A 22,932-nucleotide genomic window follows, 5' to 3' on the forward strand; every position below is an offset into this window, starting at 1 on the left:
CTCTATTCTTTCTTTCTCTCTCTCTCTCTCTCTCGCTCTCTCTCTCTCCTCCCCTCTCCTCCTGTGTCTGTGTATGAGTGTGTGTGTTCTGTGAGCAGCATCTCAAGATGATGGCGAGGTACGGGCAGCTCTCGGGACTAGCAGCCAGTGGCGTGGGCTCCGTACCCGAGACGCACTCGCCGCTATTTCCCAGGGATCTCCTGTCATCGTCAGCCCAGATGGGCTACAGGTCACCCCTGGTAAGAGGATAGACAGACCAATATATCTCCATATCTTTAATGAACACGGGCGAGGAAACAAACCGGGAAGACTGCTAGTTAGTGTGTGTGAATTGGCGTGTTGTTTTGTGTGTGTGTGTGTGTGAAGAAAAGAGCAAAGGGGCGGAAAGAGAGCAAATCAATTGTGAGATTTGGCCTGTATCCCCAATGGATAGTATTAGTAAATATTTACATTGTTATGTTTGTTCAATTACGGACGCCTACTCTGTCTTTAGCCTCTGCCAGTCAGACTGTTATCAGGGGAATTTGAGGTGCGAGTGTGTGTTTGTGTGGGAAATATATTTTCGTTTGTTGTATTTTGGTGAATTCGGGTTGGCGTGCTCGCAGTAATTTAATTACATTCATTTTGTGTTTGACGGTGAATCTTTCACAGTTGACAAATGGGCTCCATCGGTACAGCTGCAAATCTACCATTTTGAACTTTAGTTGACATCTGTGACAGGAAAAGATTATTTTTTCCGAACACCCCGAGGAGATGTGCAGTTGTGTGAGACGACAGATTTCAAATGGCATGGGATCATAACTATCAATCCGATTCAACTCCAGTTACCATCCGACAAGTCACACGCGCAAAGGAAGCAGGATCGCTGGAGATGGATGGGGTGTGTTGCACTGGAGACAACATGACTCTGTTATTTACAGAGAAAATGGCACTTCAAGAGGAAGGCATTGAGAGAGAAAGAGGGGCATGAGAAAACCCTGAGCGTTTAGGCAAAAGCGTTGTAAGAAAATCCCTGACTCGCCGCATTAAAGCGACATGAAGCTGTGGGTGTCTAATCCGCTGTGGGCTCTTCATTGGTTCGGCTCCCCTTCAAACTGGCTCAGATCCACACCCCAGAGCCTCCCGGAAGCCTTCATAACCCACTGTCATGCTGCTGACTGTACCCAGGGGTTTCCGTCAACTGTATGCAAATGCACGGCGAGGATAAGCGGTGAAATACGTTCCGTTAGGAGTTGGGCTTCAAAAATGTTTTTTTTTTTTTTTTTTTTCCAGTTCGCGCTTTGAGTTCTTACACAAGTTCAAAAGACGTCCGTCCAATGTTTTGTTGTGGTTATGCAGCACACGAAGTGACTCACAACAGTGTTATCTGCTGTTTGCATAAAGCTGCTGGACCATGAGTTATTTGTTGAAACCAGTGGAACTAATTAGCTGAATTTATTATATGAACATGATTGACGTGTTAACATTTTTTGATGCATCTTATCAGCACTGTGTCGGCCGGGAAAACAGAATTTGAGGTGGTTGCTTATTTTCAGGTTGAGACACAGTTGTAAATATTATTGGATTTTCAGTATAAATGAACAAAGCCCAAATAGTTCATGGATGACTACGAGGTCTTCATCATATGTAAATTTACTTTGGGATTTTGCGCATTTGTCATCAATGTGTTGCAAGGGACGAGGCATGTTCCGTGTGTGTGAGAGGGTATGTGTGGGTGTGGGTGTGCGTGTGTGTGTGTGGGGGCGGGCGGGCGTGGGAGGGAGTGAGTCTGCAAGCGCATATGCTTGTGTATGTGTGTGTGTATGTGTGTGTGTGTGTGTGTGTGTGTGTGTGTGTGTGTGTGTGTGCGCGTGCGTGCGTGATTACCCTGGTTAAAAAAGACCATCGTTATAGTGATTAATGATGCCTTCATTAAGCACAGCAAGATCATTTGCATACATTAGATAAATGTGCTGGAAGATTCTGGTGGCTTTGGTGTGTGAAGCCTCAAAAGCAACATCGCATTTCATACCTCAGTCAAACAGAAGTAAGATTCGATCCCGGCAGCCCAACAATGCTTCTTGTATAAAAATGGTGTAAATACGTCACTGTGTTTTGCAACGTTATCGTTCAAAGTTGAGACACGGTGGTGTATTTACATTCAATGCACCACTGCTTTAAATAAGTGCCTCGATAAATTAATAAACAGCAAAATGGTTTCGTCCTCCAACAATCTGTCCGCCCGCAGCAAAGTTTACAATTCGTTCCCCCGTCAAACACCGTGTGTTCTGTTTGTTGAGTGCGTTTCACGCGTGTGCGTATCTCAGTTGTGCGTCTTTCGAGCTGTCAGACGGTGCGCTTAAAAAAGCACTGGAAGAATGACGTCCGGAGCCCACCAGAACTCAGGATCACGCAGGACAAAATCGGCACGCAATTAATGAAATTCAGCCGGATGGTGTTCTGTTCAAAATGAGCATCCGCAGTATCATTTACCACATTAGGATGACCATGACCATGTCACCTTCCACAAAGCGGGTGAAACTAAAAGAACATGTGAGCAAAAGCTGAATTGCAAATTAGTCCATATTTCAGTCACTGAGATCTAATTTTCAAAAGCCCACAGCTAAAAACCTGCAGTGCGCCGTGCTTCAGAGCTGAATGCTGTTAATTTGTAGAAAGCTTCACTGATTACCAACTGCAGGCAGCTGCCGTTCTCCATGTGACACCAGATTTTGTTTGACAACTCCAATCTTTTCTTTTTCAACGTCAGAAAAAAAAAGAGGGTTGCATTGCAAACCTGCCTGAAGAGGTTCATCATCATCATCATCATCATCATCGTCGTCACCACAACAAACAGGCAAAAGAGGAGGAAGGAGAGTGAGGGGGTGCATGGCACAGAATCTGGCAAACGTGTGCAGCGACGGCATATTAGCAGCCAGGAGATAGTTAGAGGTCATCTCTATTTCATAACAATGATTAGCTCCTTCCATCTGCTGCTCACTGCACTTCCCCTTTCCTTGTTCTCGATATGCAGGAAATTAGTTCATTTATGCTCCACAACCCTGCCGTCAGTGAGGCACAAACAGGTGCAGCAGACTGAGCGACGGCACAGAAGAGGGAAGGAGGAGGAGGGGGGGGGGGCGCTCATATTGAGAGGAACAGAGAGATGGAGATATGTGCGATATACAGCATCGGCAACGACAACAGTGCCACAAGTACGACGGCGGTTGATTAATGGAGGACTGGCAGAATCAAATGCCGTTGCCGGATTATGTTTTAACGTGAAATCATTAAGTGGCAAAAAGTGCCAGAAGAAAAGACCAAATGTGTAATTCATATAATTGCATCCTTTTCCTTTTTAACTGCATTCCCAGCAGGAGCATGTGATATGGAGGTTTGATGTACTGCTGTGTTCAGTCAAGCTTTTTAGCTTAGGGTGATAGAAATGAAGACATGCATTTCAGTCATATCTTCCCTATAGCATATATCAGACATGCAACATCATATGAACAAAGACTGTGGAGCTGTGTGTGTGTGTGTGTGTGTGTGTGTGTGTGTGTGTGTGTGTCTACACATCTTATCATATGTGTACTTGGTATGAGCACATTTGGTGCATCAGTTAGGGGGAACACAGAGAGGCTGAGAGACACTGCGAGGGGGGGCCGAGAGGGCTCTGATTTGTTGGAAGAGCTGTGTGTGTGTGTGTGTGTGTGTGTGTGTGTGTGTGTGTGTGTGTGTGGGCGTGGGCGTGAGTGTTTGGTGTGTGTGTGTGCTGGCCACCAGTACTGCAGGGAGGGCCTAGAGATCAGCAGCTGAGCCTGTGTCCCGCTGGGAGCCATCACTGCAGAATGGAGCAGGTGTCTGCAGGCTCATGCACACACACACGCACACACACACACACACTGTAAAGCTAAGTGAACTCTTTCTCTCTTTCTCCTCACTGTCTCCGTCTCTCTGAGTTTTGCGAACCCTACCCTTAATATCCCCACAATTCACACACCCTGTTTGTATTTATTCACACATTATCATGTGTTTGATCATTAGCTATTTTCCGTCACCTCAGAAGAAGACATGAAAAAAAGGCTTGCAATGTGGAAGTGATCCATAAACAATAGTCTAACAACCGAGTGCTGCTGTAGCAACACGAGCGCCCACGCCCGACCAAAGGTCACCTTTCTGTTCAGGCACTTTGATCTGGAAGTAATAACCTGTAATTTCACCAACATAATGGCCGTGGCAGGGCTCAGGGTTTCTGAGTAGAGTCTGTGTCTTGGTGATTTTTATGGTCGTAATGCCGACGCAGAAGATTTTGACCTGCTTTTATTCCCTCACTTTTAATACTAAAAGACTAAAAACATTCCATCATCCACGATCATGAAATACACAGCAAAAAACAAGCTGATATTATCGGTTCAGTAAGAAACAAAATGCAGTTTTTCTTTAAGTCACAGTCTTCAATGAGATATGTAATAATTTACAATCATATTTGTGCGCTAACATTTTTAGAAAGGGGCCTGTAGGTAATATAAAACTGAAAAATACAACGCACAATCACGAGAATCTCAACCACAAAACAATGCAGCCACACATAATCATCACAGTTCATATAGCCGTGGATTATATATCCATAGTACTGGGGAAGTCAGCGGCTACATTGGTACAGTTTGTGAATTGAATACCAAAAATAATCTCACTTCTTGCTGTTCATTTATCCTCTGTAATTCAAAAAAAAAATTCCAGGGCTGCTCTTTTGCCCGGAAGAGGAAAAGCATTTCATTTCAGAGACAAATTTGTTTCCTCTCGTGGACAATGTTTTTACAACCAGTTGCAGTTATTTCATTCGGCTTAAAAGGATAAATAGAGAAAGAATAATGACACAGACAAAGCTGGAGAGAAAGCTGTATTGTGTTTTTAAATCTGGTGACTTCTTCGCATTTTTGTTATTTGCAAACACATTACAAATTATTATTATTATGTAAAAACTGAAAAATGCCTGAGCTACTGTTTGACAGTGAAGTCAAATCCGGAGGTCTTCGGCTAAATCTAATGTCATTTTAGGTCGACAACGCAGCCTGAGGTGCATATTGGATCATGAAGATTCACTGAATTAATTATTAAACAGACAGTGATATCAGAACGTATTGCAGATATGTCAGCCTTATAAACATTGACAAAAGAGGTATTAGCCGGTGCAAGACCTTCACCGACCTGTCTGCGTCTGTGATAATCTCCCTCAGATGCTTCGGCTCATCTCCTTCACAATGACCACATATTCATAATGCAAACAAAATCTCCTGACAAAAAGAACATTAAATCCTCTTTAAAAAAAGAAAATAGATGCCCTATAAAGACCCCAATTTAATTTCATATGGAACATACACCTATTTTGGAGGTGAGGGCTCATTTTAAGAGCAGTGATGTGAGGAAATGTGCATTATTGTTGTCAGCTCAGCGCCTGTGGATGCTGAGCTGACAAACGCTGCCGATACTTGAGTGATTGTCGGCTGCTAGGGATCCTGACATGTTGATGAACAAAGCTATTTTATTTTTTTTGTCCTCTCAGAATTGATAGTTTCAAAGCCAATGCCTTTTTATCGATTCACTAATTGCCGGGGATGAGGCAAAGTATCTGCTGTCACCATGAATAAATGATGGATGTCTTACTTACTTGCATTAGTGCCGAGGAGGAGTGACCGTTCCCGTTGCAGTCGCTCGCCACTGGCTCCATTGGGCGGGGTCTCGTCGTCGGGGACTTGTATACTAAATGCACAGAAAATATAGTAGTTTTCAGAATTTCTTTTCAAGTGATTGGTTGTTCATAAAGCGCACGCGAGATCAAGATAAGCTATTGGAAATTCATGATAATACATACTATAATTAATTGTGTCCAAGGGGAGGCCATAAGTGGTTCCTCTACAAAACGCAGCATCATTATTATTTGCTGAGCCTTTACTCCCTTTAATAATACATTTAATCCAAGAGCAGCAGTCCAGTTTAAACGGTTCAACGTAGTCTGCCTCGAGCTCCACTTTAGTGACTGTTATGTTACATAAGTATTCTGTTAAGAAATACTCATTTACGTCTGTCTCATAATATTACATTGATTTTCTTGGCTTAATTTCATGTAACATTATAAATAGCATTTACTCAGAATATGTTTTACACCTTCTGTAAACAATGTTTTCATTGATATAATGCAAAATCATTTCCAGAGTTGTCGCTACTCAGTTTCCTTCTCTTCGACCAGCTAAATGCGTCAACAACTCAAAATAACTGACACATGTCTCCGAGCATGTAGGCATTTAAACTGAAGCCCAGTGGAGCTTTTCTTGTTTTACGTTGCCCACTTGCCTTTCTTCAAGCATGAGAAAGGGCGGTTGAGCATGAAGTGACATTTGGAGAGCTGGATCTGTGCGGCATGGGCATGTTTTGGTCCACAGTACCGAAGGCCATCCCTGTGAAGGACTCTGCATACGCCTCGTCTCTAAAAGGTTATTCCTTATCAAAAGCCGTACAGTAGTGCCGCCATTTATGGAGATCAGATAGTGTGAGAATTTTGATGAGGTTTTAAACGTCATTACAGATGGCAGGGGGCGTGTCAGTGATTTTCATTTTTCCACCTGAGGTCTGAGTCGGAGATTCTGGGAGAAAAGGAGAAAGCGGGACTCGTTTCTGCAGCAAGATACGTGACTGCAGGAAGGACTAAAATAAATAATGGAGATAAAAAAAAAAAGGTCTGAAAGTGAGCAGCCGTCTAAAGAATCTCAAGTGGGGAGCTTTGTGCTAGTGTAATGTGTGTGCGCGTGTGTCTCTGTGTGTGTGTAAGTGGGAGGGAGTTGTGATTAAAGCCGCCACCAGATGGACCACAGCCGTCGCCCTGTGAGCGTGGATGTACCCCGACCGGGATCAAACGCAAAGCGGGCTGCCGTCCCCGTAGCCCTAAAGCCCACCAATATACCCCCTGATCCACTGACCCACCACGCTGCAGCATGGCCACGGCTTCAATACACACACACACACACACACACACACACAGAGAGAGTCATCCGGATTATACTGGAAGACGGCATAACCGCCGGAAACAAAGCAGGTTCCGCTATCTCAATCATCCATTTGTAAGACTCCGATACAACATTTACATGGCTTTACATTTACAACGCATGACTGACAATAAACAGCAAGACTAAACTTCATGATCAGCGTGTGAGCTGCCGGCCTGCTAAAGTTGAATGTCACCCCAAGCTGCGGACCACTCTGTTGTCCAAATGGACACTAATCCACCAGAGTCCTGTTGAGAATACACTCGCAGTGCCAGAACACATGCCAGACTCGACAGCCAATGCATAGCTAAGCCTCCCTGGGCACCTCCACAAACCTTCTCTCATTTGTGTTAGGCTGAAGCCTCAAAGACCCACCATGATCTCTTCCATTAAAAAAAAGAAAGATAGTTTTTATTTTAATGTGTGATTTGATGTGTGTGTGGGGGGGAGGGGGGTGGAGACAGTTATCGAGGCATTATTCTGAATTAAATCCACAAAAAGAGCAGACTTTACGTAGCGATTGAACAAGCGTTCGCTCCCTATTCTACACATCGAGACGGAGAATCCAGCTTTCAAACAGCCCGCTGTCACATCTCTGAAGTCTGCAAAGCTCCAGCCATACCAAACAGCTTTGAGTTAAAGTGGAAGAAAGTGGCTGTGACAAATGCAGCACAGCCTTGTTCCGGGATCAGCATGAAGAATTCATTTCTGATCTGAGGAGTTTCTACCAGGGAGAGTGACACAGGCAGGGGTTAAGCCGACTGTGCATCATGCCCACTGACACAGAGGGAAGAGGAAAGCTTCAACTACATACATTTTACCAATATCCTCGTATTTAACGGGAGATCCACTTACTACCTCAGTGAATTCACACATGCTCAGATTGGCAGGGCCAAGTTGGATTTCGTTTTTTCAACCCGAGAGATTTCACTTAATCAACACCAGGAACACTGAACTCAGAGCATTGAGCTGCAACTAAGTCATTAACATTGCATTTGTGGTCGTGACCTCAACATGTTCTCACCCATTGCACTGTTTATGTGCAGGATGTCTCAAGAAGGATTGAGGATTTGGGTTTTTAAATGATTAGTGTATTTAGTCATAAGTTTAAAAAAAAAGAAAGAACTGCAGACAGAGATTTTACAACAAACTCTAAAGGACTTACTCACAGTCAGGTCAGGATATGATTTGAAATTAATATGTCAGAGAAGTGTTTGATGTCTTTGTTTGCATCCGCTAGTTGGATCATATTAGCATTGTAGGCAATGGTTTGTGCTCTGTAAATGCCTTCCAGGGCTTTTTGTTGGCAGGTTTTTGACTTGGTGGATTGTGATTCTCTTTCAGTGCACGCAGAGTTTTCTTCTCATCTGCACTCATTTAGCATTTCAGTGACTGGCTGTGAACTTGACTGTCCTCCCAGGATAATTTAAAGTAATCTGCTCTCCGTGGTTCACATAAGGTAACGTGGTGATTCTGCTCCTCCCGCTTAAGAACATCACTTTCTTCCTTGGAGGATCTTATGTGGCAGAAGTACTCCCAACTGCTCCCCGCTATTACTAAAGTGTCAGAGCGTCATGGCACAGAGTGTCCTGCTTTGGAGTAGAAAGAAAAGAGTTGATTTGATTGAAAGTGCACCAGCGATGCAGGTCAGTATCCACGCCCTGTGCACCATTGCTTCGTGGAAACGAAGCCATTGGACTTAACACTGAAAGCGAACAACAGAAGTCAGCTGAATCCGAAGCGTCCATTGTTGTCCGGATACAGCCGCATCGTGTTAATAGCTGTCTGGCGTCAGGTATTCAGCAATGCCGAGTTTGTCGCTGGGCAGGGAGACGGCAAGTTGAAGGCTGTGATTCTCATTTGTTGATTGTTACCGGCAGAGGGTGGACACCTGCCAGGAAAGAGGCGATCATCAGTCTGAGTAGCACAGCAAGATGCTACTGCCAGAACTTCAATAGAGCGACTAAATCTATCCTTCAAGGGCGAATCAAAAAGAGCCTAAGTAAGCAGCAGCATACTGAGGAGTGGGTTCTGGGCTGTTAGATGTATTAGGCTGTTTTACTGCACAGACTGCTGTGATATTTAAAATGGAAATCAACTGGGCCTGATAAGCATTGCATTCCTCTCCGTAGCTCTTTTAAAACATGTTTTCACCCGAAGATCAGGTTTGCGGCAAAACACAAGCTTTCCCTCTCCTGTTGATTATCAAGGTATTTTCTTCCAGCACTTTGAGGTAACACCTCTGCTGGCATCTTCACTTCTCCCACTTTAAATAGAACGCTTATTATTCGGAGTGAAACAGAATACAGGTGTTGAAACGCCGCGTCTGACAGTTAGAATCAAACCAAAAGCACCCACAATTATCTGTTAAATACAATTAAACGCCTGCATACTGCATATTCAAATCTGCTATACTGTGTTTTGTTTGGCAGCATTTTCCCACTTCTTATCAGAATACTACGTGCTTATATATTGTGTGTGTGTGTGTGTGTGTGTGTGCAGTACAATGCTATCAGTATCAATCCTGAAGATTCAACAAGAACAGACATTTTTCAGGGCGTGGCAGAGATCTAGCATCGTGAGTTTGTTCACCAGAATGAGTAAGAGAGGAAGGGGGACAACGCCAGCCTGCATTAATCCATTAAGGTCTGCGACTAGGATGGGTTTAGGGTGGAGAAGCATGGCAGGAGGAGTTCATGACAATTAGCCAGCTCTTTGCTTTCCAAATTAGCAGGCAGGAAGCACCGGCTGAAGCACACTTGTGGGGTCCCGCCCTTAAAGCTCCGGTTCCACAGCATTCACGCTGTCAGACTGTGACACGCACTCCGTGAACCCAAATGTCATGATTTGTCCCACGCACGCGTGTGTTTGTGAGTATATGGATTTAGTTGTGTGTGTGTGTGTTTATGGATGTGAGCCAGGGCCAATCAGTGAGATGGGGTTTCTCATTGCTGACAAGTACGCCTGACCCTCCTGGGTTAAAGCCACAAAAGCTTTTTAACTTTCAAAACTTTAGAGGAAAGAAATATAATTTGCCTCCTCAAAAAGGGTTTAGCATCTGTCATCATCTAAAAGGCCAAATAATGCATCCAATCAACGCTTTGGACTTTTTTTTGTGCAAAGTCATTAAGAAACTATAGTCTTTTTTAGTCATTACCCTTAATTACTCCTTTGACATTTTTTACATTTATTCAGTTGCTTTATTGCATTTTATTCACAGACAGACTCAAAATCTGAGTAATGGAACGGACAAATCTACAAGATAATAAGCTACACTGCAATATCTTTAACATTCAGACTGTAAAGCATCTCAGCATGGATGCCCTTGATAGACTATCTCAACCACTCCCTCCATCTGTCCAACAACAATATTATATTGCACGGTGTGTACCCTTAACTAGGACATGGCAGCAACACGGTTCTATCTTTGGTATTAGGCTGTGGATCATAACTACACACAGAGAAACACACAAACTCCACAACACACTCTAAAGAGCAGAATGTGTTTATAGCTAATTTACTGAGTAGGGGCAGACACTTTCATTGCTTTATAAAATCATAGTCCTGTGGAGCAATTTAGTGAATCGACAAGCCGAGCAAGTCAACTGTGAGAGACTATTTTCACTCTCGAAACACATTCTCATTTAGAGAAAAGGTTATTTGGATCACATTACGAAGAGAAAACAACCTCACCACACTGTCCTTTATGAAATAAGAATATGATCACCCTCTATTTTCACAGTACATCTTACTGCCTCTAAACATCAACAGTTTAAAGTTGCCTGCATACAAAGACAGAGATGTGATTTGGGAGTCGTGCATTGCCAATGCTCTGACTTTCCCTTCTTTATAGGAGGAAATTTAAAAAAAAAAAGATTATAATAAAAACATGGTTGAGAGGAGAATATTAGAGGCAGTGATGTGAAGAAAGATTTTATTTTTCTTCCGGTCCAATCCAAAGGCTTCATTCAATTCAAAAGGTCAGATAAACGATGGACAGGAAACTGTGGGTTTGTTGCCTGTACCATTCAGCTGCAAATGTTGCTTGTGTCTTTCTGCTCTTTGGTGGAAAAGATACGGCGGCACATAACAAAGGAAATCGGACAAAGGTGCACTTCTATTTTGATCCATTTTCTTTGTGTTTCATTCGACATTACTCTTCCTCTGTTGTCTCATATATAGTATGAGCGGTACAAATATCCAGACTGCAAGTGCCAGCATATTCTATTCTATCAGAAACAATAGCCAGTTTGTTCAGCCTATCTTCCCCTGTGTGTGTGTGTGTGTGTGTGTGTGTGTGTGTGTGTGTGTGTGTGTGTGTGTGTGTGTACGTGTACTTCAGTACTGTTCAGGCATAATTGAAGGCGTAGTACGGATCGTCATTAGTATGTCAGGCACATGGTTCCGCTAGGCTAGCTAGCGCGCCGTAGCTAACGAGACAGGTGGAGAGGTCAGAGGGGAAGTGGAGAGACTGGGGAGCTTTCGTTCACCTTTCCCTTTTTTGTCTGCCAGACCTGGCCTTATCATTCCTAACAGTTAGTCCTCTTCCTGTTTTTCCTCCCCGAACATTATTCTTTTAGTGTGCTCATTTGCAAGCTAATTTGTGTCGCTACTCTGGTGTGTGGTTGAGTTTCTCAATTTATATTTGTGTGAAAACACATATGAAGGACTTATGTGGTACATAGTTTACCATGCATTGTCCACATTATGACTTCACAGTGGATTGTTTGTGCATTGCGGGGTCTTTAGTGCTCAAAGTGGGGTCTGTGGCACTCTTTCAGGGGACAGCAAAATAAATAGCTATAAATAATAAATGTGTGCTGTATCATTAAAAAGTGAGCAGCTACAGATGGGCACTATAAAACGAGCTAATTGTGTTCATTACTCCCACCCACGTTGGGCCAATAGAAATAATAATAATAACTTAATTATTCTTAAGTTCAAGCACTTACTGAAAGTCAGCTTTAGAATGGTACATTTAAAAAAATATGGATTTAATAGGACCATGCCAGTCCTGTTACTCTTTCTAAAAGCTTTTAAGATCAATTACTTGAAAAGTAGACGATGCTTTCAATTTGAGTCCAAATGCAATTTTAAGATATATATTAGCATTCAATAGCATTGCAAATGTCCCTGTTTTGGGGCTAATACATGATTATCTCATCTTATCATAATTCACATTGAATTGGGTTTATGTTTAGCATGATAAAACAGTGCTTAAGTATTTCGGTATTTTAGAATACAGGTGGTTTCATTGACATTTACAAAATGATAGGAAAGAATATACTTAATCAATGGTACTAAATTTTGTAAAAACTTTAAGTGACACATGATATAATCACAAAGACGCCAATGGACCATCTAAATAAAGTGCAGGTCTTGAGGTGATTGGAGCAGAGAAATCTCTTCGGGCTTTCTTTATAGCTGTCCACTTCCATTAACTCCTGTCAGCTAACACCACACAGCTGAATGCTAATTGAAACAAACCAGCATGCAAATAAGCATTGGCTCGCTGTCTGCTTCTTATTGCGATGTTGAACACAAAGGGAACAGTATGACCATGTGTTAGAGAAGTAATGATGTTTTGATCTCTTGTCTGGCAACTTGAAGAAACTGCCAGTGAAAGATCAGTTTGTTACAAAGCGGCCACATGTTTATTCACACCATACGGTGCCTGAATGTGATTTGTGAGACATTGTGCATGTGTGTATGTTGCGCATGTGAGTGTATGTGTGCGTGTTGGCCAACATGTTCCAGTATGAGCCTTCTGAGAGCATGCATGTGTGTGTGGGGGGGGGGGGGGGGGAATGTAAGCCTGCCAGGTAACTGTGTTAAAGGAAGCAAGAGCTCCCTCTTCTTGTCTGCCTGCGATAGAGGCCAGCAGGACAAAGTCAACCTGTGGCAGATCACGTATATAGAAGATTTTTTAGAAATGTATATATTATACAAACTGTAGTAATGATAATACTTGTCAGGGTAATCAGGAGTAGTTTGATATAAAATAATTAAATTGTGTATAATGGCTCCTTAATGCAATAGAGACAATGTTTTGGGCGTTGCTACATGTGGTGCATGCCTCAATTAGCAATTATTTTAAAGAGGGGCGACTGCTTTAAGAATACTTTTTTTTTTTTTTTTAACACTGCAGCAACAATGCAGATACAATGCAACCTGTTTTCCGTGCAAAATGGCTTATAGAGAGACGGAGGCGGTCACAAACAGCGTGCACTCGAGTGCACGCGCAGACCGACTGTATGCATACTTATCACGAACACGAAGTCGCACCTAACTGCTTTGTGCGTGATGCTCGGGAGGACCACACGGAGCCATGCCTCCTCTCGCTCGCATCCGCGAACGCACCGCCCCGTCGACACCTCCCCAGCCAATGGGAGACCGCGCGCGAGTGACTGGACATTGCATATGTCTTTTTAGGGAAAGGGATATGTAGAGGGGTTGTTTTCTCTCAACCTTTTTTCCTTTGAGTGGACTCTCTTATCCCGGTGGCGTTGGTTGTGCGTGTGTTTTTTGGGGGGTTACTTTCTTTTGTTGTGCTAGTGTTTCCCCCCCCCTCCCCGCCCACCTTCCTCTTCCTCCCGCTCCTCGCACGGGACAGGGCTGCAGGTCTTCCACACCCACGCGCTCGCTCCGTTTAGTTTTTGGCTCCGCTAGACTCACTCCTCCGGTTCATTCATCCTCCTCCCCCCCTCCGGCACGCTGCCGCTCCTCCATCCGATTCTTCCCCCGGCTTTTGCACTTCGTCCGCCGAGACCGCCGCTGCCGTCCGTAACCAGCCACACAACTGACACAAGAATGGTCATGGTGAGTAGACCTTGTAGAGGATGCCGACAGCTCCTCCATCGTACCTGTCTGTTCCGTCAGGTGCCGCAGCAGGCGGGCAGGTAGCGCCGATGCGTTTATATGTACACTACATGTGGCGATTAACGTGCACATTTAAAAAGAACAGAGCAGTTCGCATGGTTAGGCTACACCTGTACAGACAGGTGTGTGTGTGTGTGTGTGTGTGTGCGTGTGTGTGTGCGTGCGTGTGCGTGCGCGCACACACAATCATCTGTGTGAGTGTTCATCCATACCAATATCTTATATAAACACAAACAATGTAACTTAGGAATTATCAACATAGGAGACAATTCTTCCTCTCTTTTTTTGTCAAATTGTGTGCTTTTAATTTTAAACAATGTAGGGGCATTTGTAATATTTACTGAATGATCTGATCGACAACTCCTTAAATAATTCCTTGTGAGAAACGTTCTGAGTATGTGTATGAATGGGAGTTGTGTGTGGAAGGAGGATGAGGACGAGGTAGCCTGCATACACACAGTCATGTAAATGTACAGGGGCTTTTAACATGCACCCAGTAATAGCTAATTTATATACACAGTGCTGCGCAGGCATCCTATTAGGCCTACTATAGTGCCCGAGGCTGCAATCACTCCCTAGAGCTCCGCTCCGCGCTGCTCTGCCCCGCTCACTCAAGCACAGACCTCAGCAGCGATTGATTGCTTTGCTGGGATTCAGAAAGCCTTTTCTCTGCCAAACCAGGCTGAGGCTGGCGTGTGCCGGCGAGGGCTCGGAGCCAGCCGGAGAGCGAAGGTGGTAACACCGAGGGAGGGGGAGGTGAGACCGAGGGCTGACGGGCAAGCCACGAAGCCAATCACGGACGGTGAAAGAGAGGTGGGAGGGGAATTGTAGGGTAGGTAGGGAGGGTGGGAGGGAGGCAGGGAGGGGGCGGGCTCTGACCTTCCAGTGGAGCAGGCGACTGGGCGGGTGGCTGTGGGAAGGAGGGAGGGCAGGGGAGGGGGAGCCTTGCTGCAGCCCGGCACTCTCTCATCCAGGCACACCATTCTCCTCTCAGCATCAGCAGAAGAAGGCGATGCTTGCTCCGTGCGCCTCCAGTACGCTGCTCCCTGCTCGCCGCTGAGACTCGAGCCGAAACTGGAAGCGAGGCAGAGTGAGGAAAATAAGGAGACAGCATCGGAGGAGTCTAAGACAGGAAGAGAGCAAGAGAGAGTAGGGCATTTCCTTTGCTGAGGCGTTGCTGTGGCTGTTGTGTGAGGAGAAAGAGAGAGAGAGAGAAAGAGAGAGAGAGAGAGAGAGAGAGAGCGTGAGACCACGGCCGGCGTCTCCCAAATGGAGTGGAATGGGTTTAAGATGGTAAGGAGAGACGGCTATAGGCAGCCGGCCACTACACTCCGTTGTACATTGTTAACCATTGTTTCATTTCGGGCAGCCTACAGTGGCTAGAGCAGGTTGTAGAAATACTATCACCCTCAGTCAGTACGCGGTCCTCTTTCAGCACAGGCAATGCAGTGATACTATCAAACTGTTGTGCAGAATGTTAAGTTCCTCCACACGGGGGAAGGGGGATACAGCAGGGGAGTTAGACTGACGAGGCTTGTGGGCAGGATGAGAAGCGGAGGGAGACAGATGGAGGAACGGAGCCAGATATCATGCTAATAGAAGAGGTGTGGAGGCAGGAGTAGAGGTAAGCAGGGATGGGGAGCGGAGCGGAGGGAGGGAAGGGTTAAATCGGGGGAACAGCACCCATTTTATCTTGAAGCCAGGGCTGTAGGTGTCCCCCCCTTTCCTTGCCTTTGCACCACTCTGAGCTATTTACCTGCGTATAATACTGCAGCAGAGCTGGAATGCGCGTTACTGATGCTGAATGTACCGTGAGCTGGTCGGGAAACTGGACTTTTGTGGATTTTATATTCATGTATGCAAAGTAGTGCTTGTTAATTGTACGAGCGGACGTGTTATCCGTCATGCCGCTTGTCTGCACAGTGCGAGTTTGCGGTGCCCATAAGTTGTGCCAGAGCGGGAGAAAGATGGAGTAGGTGTGCTGGAGTTACACACGCACGCCTGGATTGCGTTTGATCGTGATGCTGTGCATGCTCAAAGTTTTAACCCATCGCTCACACAAGTGTGTGTGAATAGGATTGTGTGTGCTCGATTTTGCATTTGATTGTGCGAGTTTCGATGTGAGAGAAATCATAAGAACCTATAAGTGATCCGCTTTGCTCAGCTTCATGAGACTTTAACTATGAATCCATTCATCCATCACATCCAATAGAGGTTGACTCACAAAACTAGCCGCCATTTTTTTTCTCACCCTTGTCGTTTTCACCTGCCAAATAAGACAGAGTTTAGTTTCATTGCCGATACCGCACCACCACTATAGAGTCAATAAAATTATTTCGCATTCTCAAAGCATCCATCTGTTTTCTAAATCTTCCCATCCACTCAACAGACTGACTCACATGTGTGTGTTTGCACAAAACAACAGTGGACATTATTTGTTTGCCGGCAAGTAAATGTTTGATTGTTTGCGTGATGGCTTCTTCCCATTAGATGCAATCAAAATGCTAATTGAAACCAAGGCGACTCCCCTGTTTGGTGACTCAGCGAGTGAGGCTAGCTGGTATGCCGTTGTTCCCCAGGCACTCGCGACTAGCAGTGTATGCGCAGAGATGGAGGGCCCCCGGCAGGAATACACGACCGAGCATGTGAGAAGATGGTGCGTGAACGCAAAGAAAGAGAGTTTATTGTTTAAACCGTTTTCATATACAGAATTATTAGGTGGAGAGGATGGAGGGAATGGACACAAAGAGAGAATGAAAAGAAACTGATAGGAGTGAAAAAAAAAAAAAGTCAACGTCCATCAGTAATGGAGGCATTAGATTCTGTATGAGATTGCACCATAAAACCTCCTGATGGGAACCAGTGGGGGACGAGCCATCATTTCTATCTCTCTCTCACTCACTCACTCACACACACACACGTACACACACATATAGTGGCTCTAAGACCCTCAGGCAGAACACCATGAGCTCCAAGGTTACACACCAATGCTAATGAGGGGTGTGTGAGGAATTTATTAGCTACAGTGCACCGACCGAGTGTGTGCTTAGTGATTTACATGTAATTGGAGATCAGAGAAACACAAGATAAGGACAGGTGCTTGGATATGTGTTCCTGGGGTGATTATAGGTCTGTGGGACGATGAAGATGATTCACGCAGGGGATAATGGATGATGAGCTCCGAAATTGAAGATCGAAAGCAACAGGATGATAAAGAAATGCTACTTTAGCAGTTAAATTACGTGATAGCCTGTGATGTGTTGTGTACGCTTGTGTTATCGGCTCTGTTTGTGAGCGAGTGAGGGAATGTGTGTGTGTGTGTGAATGCATCACAGGGTTGGGGCGACTGACGTGTGTCCAGATGCAGAGTGACATGGTTAACTAGAGCCTGATTAAACACCAAGCAAATAGAGAGAGGAGGAGAAGTGGTTTAGACAGAACAATTGGCTCTTAATCCCCCCTCCTGTGTTTCCATGCTCAAACATTCCCTCTTTAGAATATTACTATAGGTGGGTGTGTCCTCACGTATGGAGACCTTTCATGGTTTTGAATGATTGTAGTATCAATTCTTAGTGGTAGCGGGACAGGAATTTAAGCTAAACCTGACACTAAGTTGCTCTTTTATCCTTGTTTCTCACTCACGTTAATCTTATAACATTTAGCTTCTGTTAAATAAATGGCTCAAAATGATTTAATTCCTTCAGCATGGGACACCTCTGGGGATGAACAAACAAAGACAGACCACCCAGATGTGAGCTCTGGTTGAGATCTTTATTACAGAATTACAAAATCTAAGCGTTTTGTTTTTACTTCCTTCATGCTGTTCTCTCGGGCCCAATGTGCTTATGTGCCTGTAGAAAGAGTTTTCAAAATGGTTATATGGCTAATTTGATGTGTGTTTTCGATGTGTGTTTTACTGAGCAGCAGAACAAAAAACAGCATATTGATGGAGGTGAAAAATGCATGTTGTGGGTTGACTTGTGGGTTGACCTGCTGTTTGTGGCTTATTGTGCATTGTTTCACAGCATGCAGTGTAAGAATGTCTTAAACTGACTTTCATGAAATAGACTTTGTAGAGGAAAAAAGAGGTAAACACTAGCTAAAGTGAGGGCCTTTAGCATTCCTATGCTTTGTGTTTCGTGTGTGTAGTCGTGGTTTTGCGGCCACTACTGCTTGATCTGTTTATTTTTTACATTCAGAGGTTGCACAGTAGTTCAAAACGTCCACAGTAATTCACTAGAGAATGGTAAAATAAACACGTTGTGAGCTCGTGTATATGTATGTAATTGTTAATTATTATGCATGTGGGAAGACATAGACAGTAAATGTTTAGTGTGTGTGTGTGTATCACATACGTGTCCCCTCTAGCTTTCGGTAAATGGTCCTGTAAAATGGCTTACAGACCTTTGCAAAGGTGCGCTTTAGTTTCTTCGCAAGCCAATCAGAGCAGACTGCTTTTACGGGAGGGGAGCTTAAAGAGAGTGGGTGGAAACCTGTGAACCTGAAGTGTGAGTATTGTATGTCCTCTTTAACCTTGACCCAGGTCGTAATGAGTTTTGGAGTGGGGTATTCATGGGGAGATAAACATTGAAAACATTTAGTTCAGACTTTTGTTGGGTAAGATCTCTCCCAGTGCAACCGCGGAACTCCTGAAAAACTTTACAGGAGCTTTTTGCTCCGATTTTGCTTTGGTCATTCATACTTGAGACAGTACGATGCTCAACTTGTTAAGTAGACACACACAAATCCTGCCAAATTAAATTAGTAATACCAAGTCTTAGAAAATATTTAATTTATTCTCATACAAAATATGGACACACTATATGCACAATAATCAACTCAATTTTTAATTAATTATAGGTGGTCGACTGGCGGTTAAATATATAGTTGCAATTCAAAAGGAAAGATTTGATTTGTTTGGAAAAAGACAGAACTAAAGAACTTACCTGCCATTGCTCAAGCTTATTTGTGCATGTTGCAGTCTCAGTATTTTAGTGGTACAGTGTCTGTATGAATATCGCAAAAATATCTTATTGTCTTTAAATGTCTTTTCCACTTTCCTTTAAACAAAAGCTAGATGTAAGCAGTTAATGAGCCAAAAGCCTGTTTGAATAAGAAGCTGCTGTAACAATCTCTGTCCCAATTAGCACGCTTTGGTTTTTAAATATTCCTTTTGTGTGAAGCCTAAACACACATGAAGACTCACAAAACGGTCCCGTTGAAAATTTAATAGGCTTCCACAGCGATTTCCTTCATTTATTTAAAATGTGTCTTTTTTCCCTCTCTTTCTAAAAAGCTAAAAATCTGAGAGGCATGGCAAAGCATTCTGCTGTGAGGGGAGCAGCATTCACAAATACTAGACCTAATTCCTTTGGCAGCAGCTCAAACTGCTACAGACAGACACATAATCAGCTGGGGAGTGTTAGCGCCTCAGCCCACTAGCAAACACAGGACCGAGCCCTTGTTGTGCATCGCTGCTTTTCAGAATAAATATCCCGATGGAAAATACAGTGGGAGGAAAGAGGTATTCATGTGTATATAGCTCTTTGTTCAGTCAAAGATGCAGACGGAGAGAGGAACACTGGCTTTCTTAGCGACTTTAACGCTCATTCTTTCTCGATCCTCTCTCTCCCTCCCTTCCTCCCTCTCTTTCTCTCATCCTCCACTGTACCGTGTGTGTTTTGGTATTCATACAGATGTTTGGTTTTGAGTGGCAGTTTCTCCTGCGATGGTGCACAAGCGGCTGACTCGTCTCATCTGCATTTTGCATCCCAGGAAAAAAGAGAACTGAAAGCATCGGAAAGCATCAGACTGGCAGCTGTGTGTGTGTGTGTGTGTGTGTGTGTGTGTGTGTGTGTGTGTGTGTGTGTTGCCTGTTGTTTGGCTTTGGCAGCTTAACTGGGCCCAGCGCTGTTGCTGTGTGATGTTTAAAGGACGTTTCAAGGTCACGCTTTCGACAGTCCTCACCGCCTCTGACATATTAAACATTTATATATTTCTGTAGCCAGATGAATTATAGATTGAACATGCAACTGAACATGCTACAAAATGGCACCATTGTGGATGGTAATAGACACATTAGGGCCTACAAACACAGCCTCCCCCATGACAGCCTCGAGTCGGACTTATCACGCCAGGAACACCAACAAACTCGGCTCGGTGCATAAGCAAGAAACTTGGAAATCCCACAGCGGGAAGAGATGGGAGGTAGAAGGTTCATTTGCAAGTCAAGTGTGGTCAATGACTCATGAGGATCAGGGCCACTGTACTTAAAGATCATAATACTGCAACTGACAGCCTTCACCTGAAAAGGAAAAGCCCTATCCTTTTTATTTATTTCTATTTGACCTTTTTTTAACCAGGTAAAATCAGTTGAGAACCAATTCTCACTTCATTTACAATGATAACCTGGAGGTCATGAGTTAATACGAGAAAATGCAGGCACGCTCGATACAACTTGACTATTTTCGCTTGTCAATCATAAGGTTTGGTTCGCCTTTTTGAGAGAATAATTAGTTTGAGAGAATAATTCTGATAAAAGCGATAGTTTTCCCAACAGGAATATTGATTTTCGCAGTCAATGCATATTTCCTTCAAAATTGACAGGAATGCTGTCCTTCCGACGCTGAATATAACCGGAGGGAAAAGTAGGGAATGTGCTGAACGATGCTTATCAGGACTGATACAAGTCCGCAGCAGGCATGAACAGTACCTGTCAAGTTGATATCAAGGAGGCGGAGAGAGAAAAAGTCAGAAAGGGAGCGAGGAAGAGAGATCTAGATGTATAAATGTTGCAGGGCTTCTCCGGCACACGCTGTCAGACTGAAACGCGGTCTTCGGCAATCAGCCACCGCCTTCTATATGTTGCCTACATGCAATAGTATATATGTGCAAGGAGAGTCTCCTCTGGGCATTTTCAATTACTTCGCACTGTACGGCAGTGGGGGGGGATTAATCTGCTCGTTTGAATGCACGCCACACTTAATGGTTTAGCTGGTGTGCCGGCGGGCCTCGTCTGTCAGCTGTGCCGGTATACGTTTAGGCTTTTGTGTCTCTCTCCTCTCTTCCTGCTGCTGCAGGAGCCATCTCTAAATTGCGCCGCTCTCACATCAAGTTATACCGAGATTAGATTTTCACAGAAGATGGCTCACTATAATTTCTAAGTCAAACTCCAAATTGATTGTGTAATGACGAGTACAAAGCAACTTTATAGCATTCGGAAAGTGACTGAAATAGTTTTGCTATTGCAGTGACAGCATTTTTTCTTCTTTTTTTTAAAGCACGAAGAAATCTGACTTGATTGATGGAGCTGAATGATTCAAATGGCACCAAGCTTATAGCTATACCAAAGACCAAGGAGTGAAACTACGAAAGAAATAATTTGATATTTCATAATGTCACTCAGCATAGCAAGAAGGTTGCCAAGAGATTTGCCAGAGGATAGATATGAATATTTTAGCTTGTCTGTCTGTACCCTCCTCAACAGCTACATGTAGTTTCCAGTTATTCATTGACTCCATCAAACTGTTCACTCATTAAGACAGATGACGGACGGCTGTCCTTTCCCCTTGCAGCTATTTGATTATATGAGCGCCGGTTCGGAGCTGAATCAATAACCAGATTAGCGAGGCCTACGCACACACACTGACACACACACACAGCAGCCACACCCTCTCATAGTCCCCAATGCTGTAGGATGAATTCTCGAGTACAACGGTCGGTTTGTGTCTGTGTGATTTAGCTCTATGCCTTTGCTGCAAGGCACACACACACACACACACACACACACACACACACACACACACACACACACACACACACACACACACACACACACACACACACAGACAGACGAGCAGGCTGTGTCTGAGATGCAGCTGATGGGGAAAAACAGTGATTAGATTAGGACGCGCTCTGCCTCTGCTTAGCAGCCGGGCCAGTGTTCCTCTCTCGCGCGTTCCCGGCGTAAGTGCTGTCCTGTAGGTTCTGTTCTTATCGTATACCTCCAGGCTGCTTATAGCTTTTTAAATACCTGTTCAACAAAGCCAATATTACCACTTGCAGCCTCAAACCGATTTTAATTAGAACTCCTATGGTGAATTATAGAGAAGAATTGAGTTCAGTCAAAGGAGTATACAAGTTCGTATTCAGGTGTTCAGGGGAAAAAAAAATCTTTGAGGAACGTTGCTTTAACCAGTTATCTTGTTCTTCAAGGCATGCTTTCATACCCAAAGCAAGCATCTGTAGGCGGGAGCAAGCGAGGACTGCACTTTCGAGTTGGTTACAGTGGCATGCCACTGCTGAATTGCTTATTTCTGACCCGACACATGCAGGTGGGAACAGTAACGATGTGTAGCCGGGTAGTTGGGTCTGAATCTGCATTTTGTGCTTGTTTGCATATGTTTGTTTACGCACGCGCTGGTGTATTTCAGTGTATTCTTGCTAAAGATAGGAGCCTGCTTCAGTAAAATGGCTGGTTGCCTGCGCAGGTGCGGGGCCGCAGTCACCTGCCAGCTACTTGTGGAGGTAGTGTCCTCGCTCATGACACGTGGTGCTGACTCAGATGGATCAGCCTGCTCGCTCCCCGGGCCTCTCTGTCTGTTCCTGCGTCCCCGATCCTCTGTCCCATCCCGGCTAAGAGGAACTTCAGCTCGGCACGGAAAGGAGCACTGCATGGAAACGATGCCGGTTTTTGTCATCCCAGTGCTGTCGACTCGGTTGTAGTGTCACTTATGGAAAGTTAAAGTAACTGTGATAGATGTAAACACAATCACGGCAAACACGATAGTTGTGTTATGACAGGAAGAGGAAAAGGATGTGCCATGTAGAACCCTTTTCTGTGCGCAAACATGATGACATCTTTTAGTGGGCAAGGTGAAACTGTTGTGAATGTAATATCTCAGGAACATCTGGGGGGAATTTCTTCAAATTGTGTGCTCACGTCCACCTCAACTCAAGGATGAACTGATTAAATGTGAGGGGTCAGACTCAGAGGTCAAGGTCACTGTCGCCTTCAGCAAATATATTCATTTTT

The 22,932-nt window shown here is 44.2% G+C and overlaps 1 protein-coding gene across 7 annotated transcripts in view; it reads left to right on the top strand.

The window, feature by feature from the left end:
• The window catches only part of elavl4 (ELAV like neuron-specific RNA binding protein 4), a 78,923-nt gene that overhangs the window by 5,523 nt on the left and 50,468 nt on the right, over nucleotides 1-22,932 (top strand). For 4 of the 7 annotated variants that reach the window (XM_068591289.1, XM_068591292.1, XM_068591288.1 and 1 more), the window contains exon 4: nucleotides 99-239. The exons of 1 other annotated variant lie outside the window; for it this stretch is intronic. In XM_068591289.1, the coding sequence (XP_068447390.1) occupies nucleotides 99-239 (141 nt within the window). Of the gene's footprint in view, nucleotides 1-98; nucleotides 240-13,618; nucleotides 13,839-14,901; nucleotides 15,192-22,932 lie in introns of those variants that run through there. 2 more of the 7 variants (XM_068591295.1, XM_068591294.1) reach the window with 2 other exon arrangements.

Source organism: Clinocottus analis, unplaced genomic scaffold (genome assembly GCF_023055335.1).
Source record: "Clinocottus analis isolate CAN_PGR_092001 unplaced genomic scaffold, fCliAna1.0.p SCAF_25, whole genome shotgun sequence".
In the NCBI taxonomy this organism is placed as follows: domain Eukaryota; kingdom Metazoa; phylum Chordata; class Actinopteri; order Perciformes; family Cottidae; genus Clinocottus; species Clinocottus analis.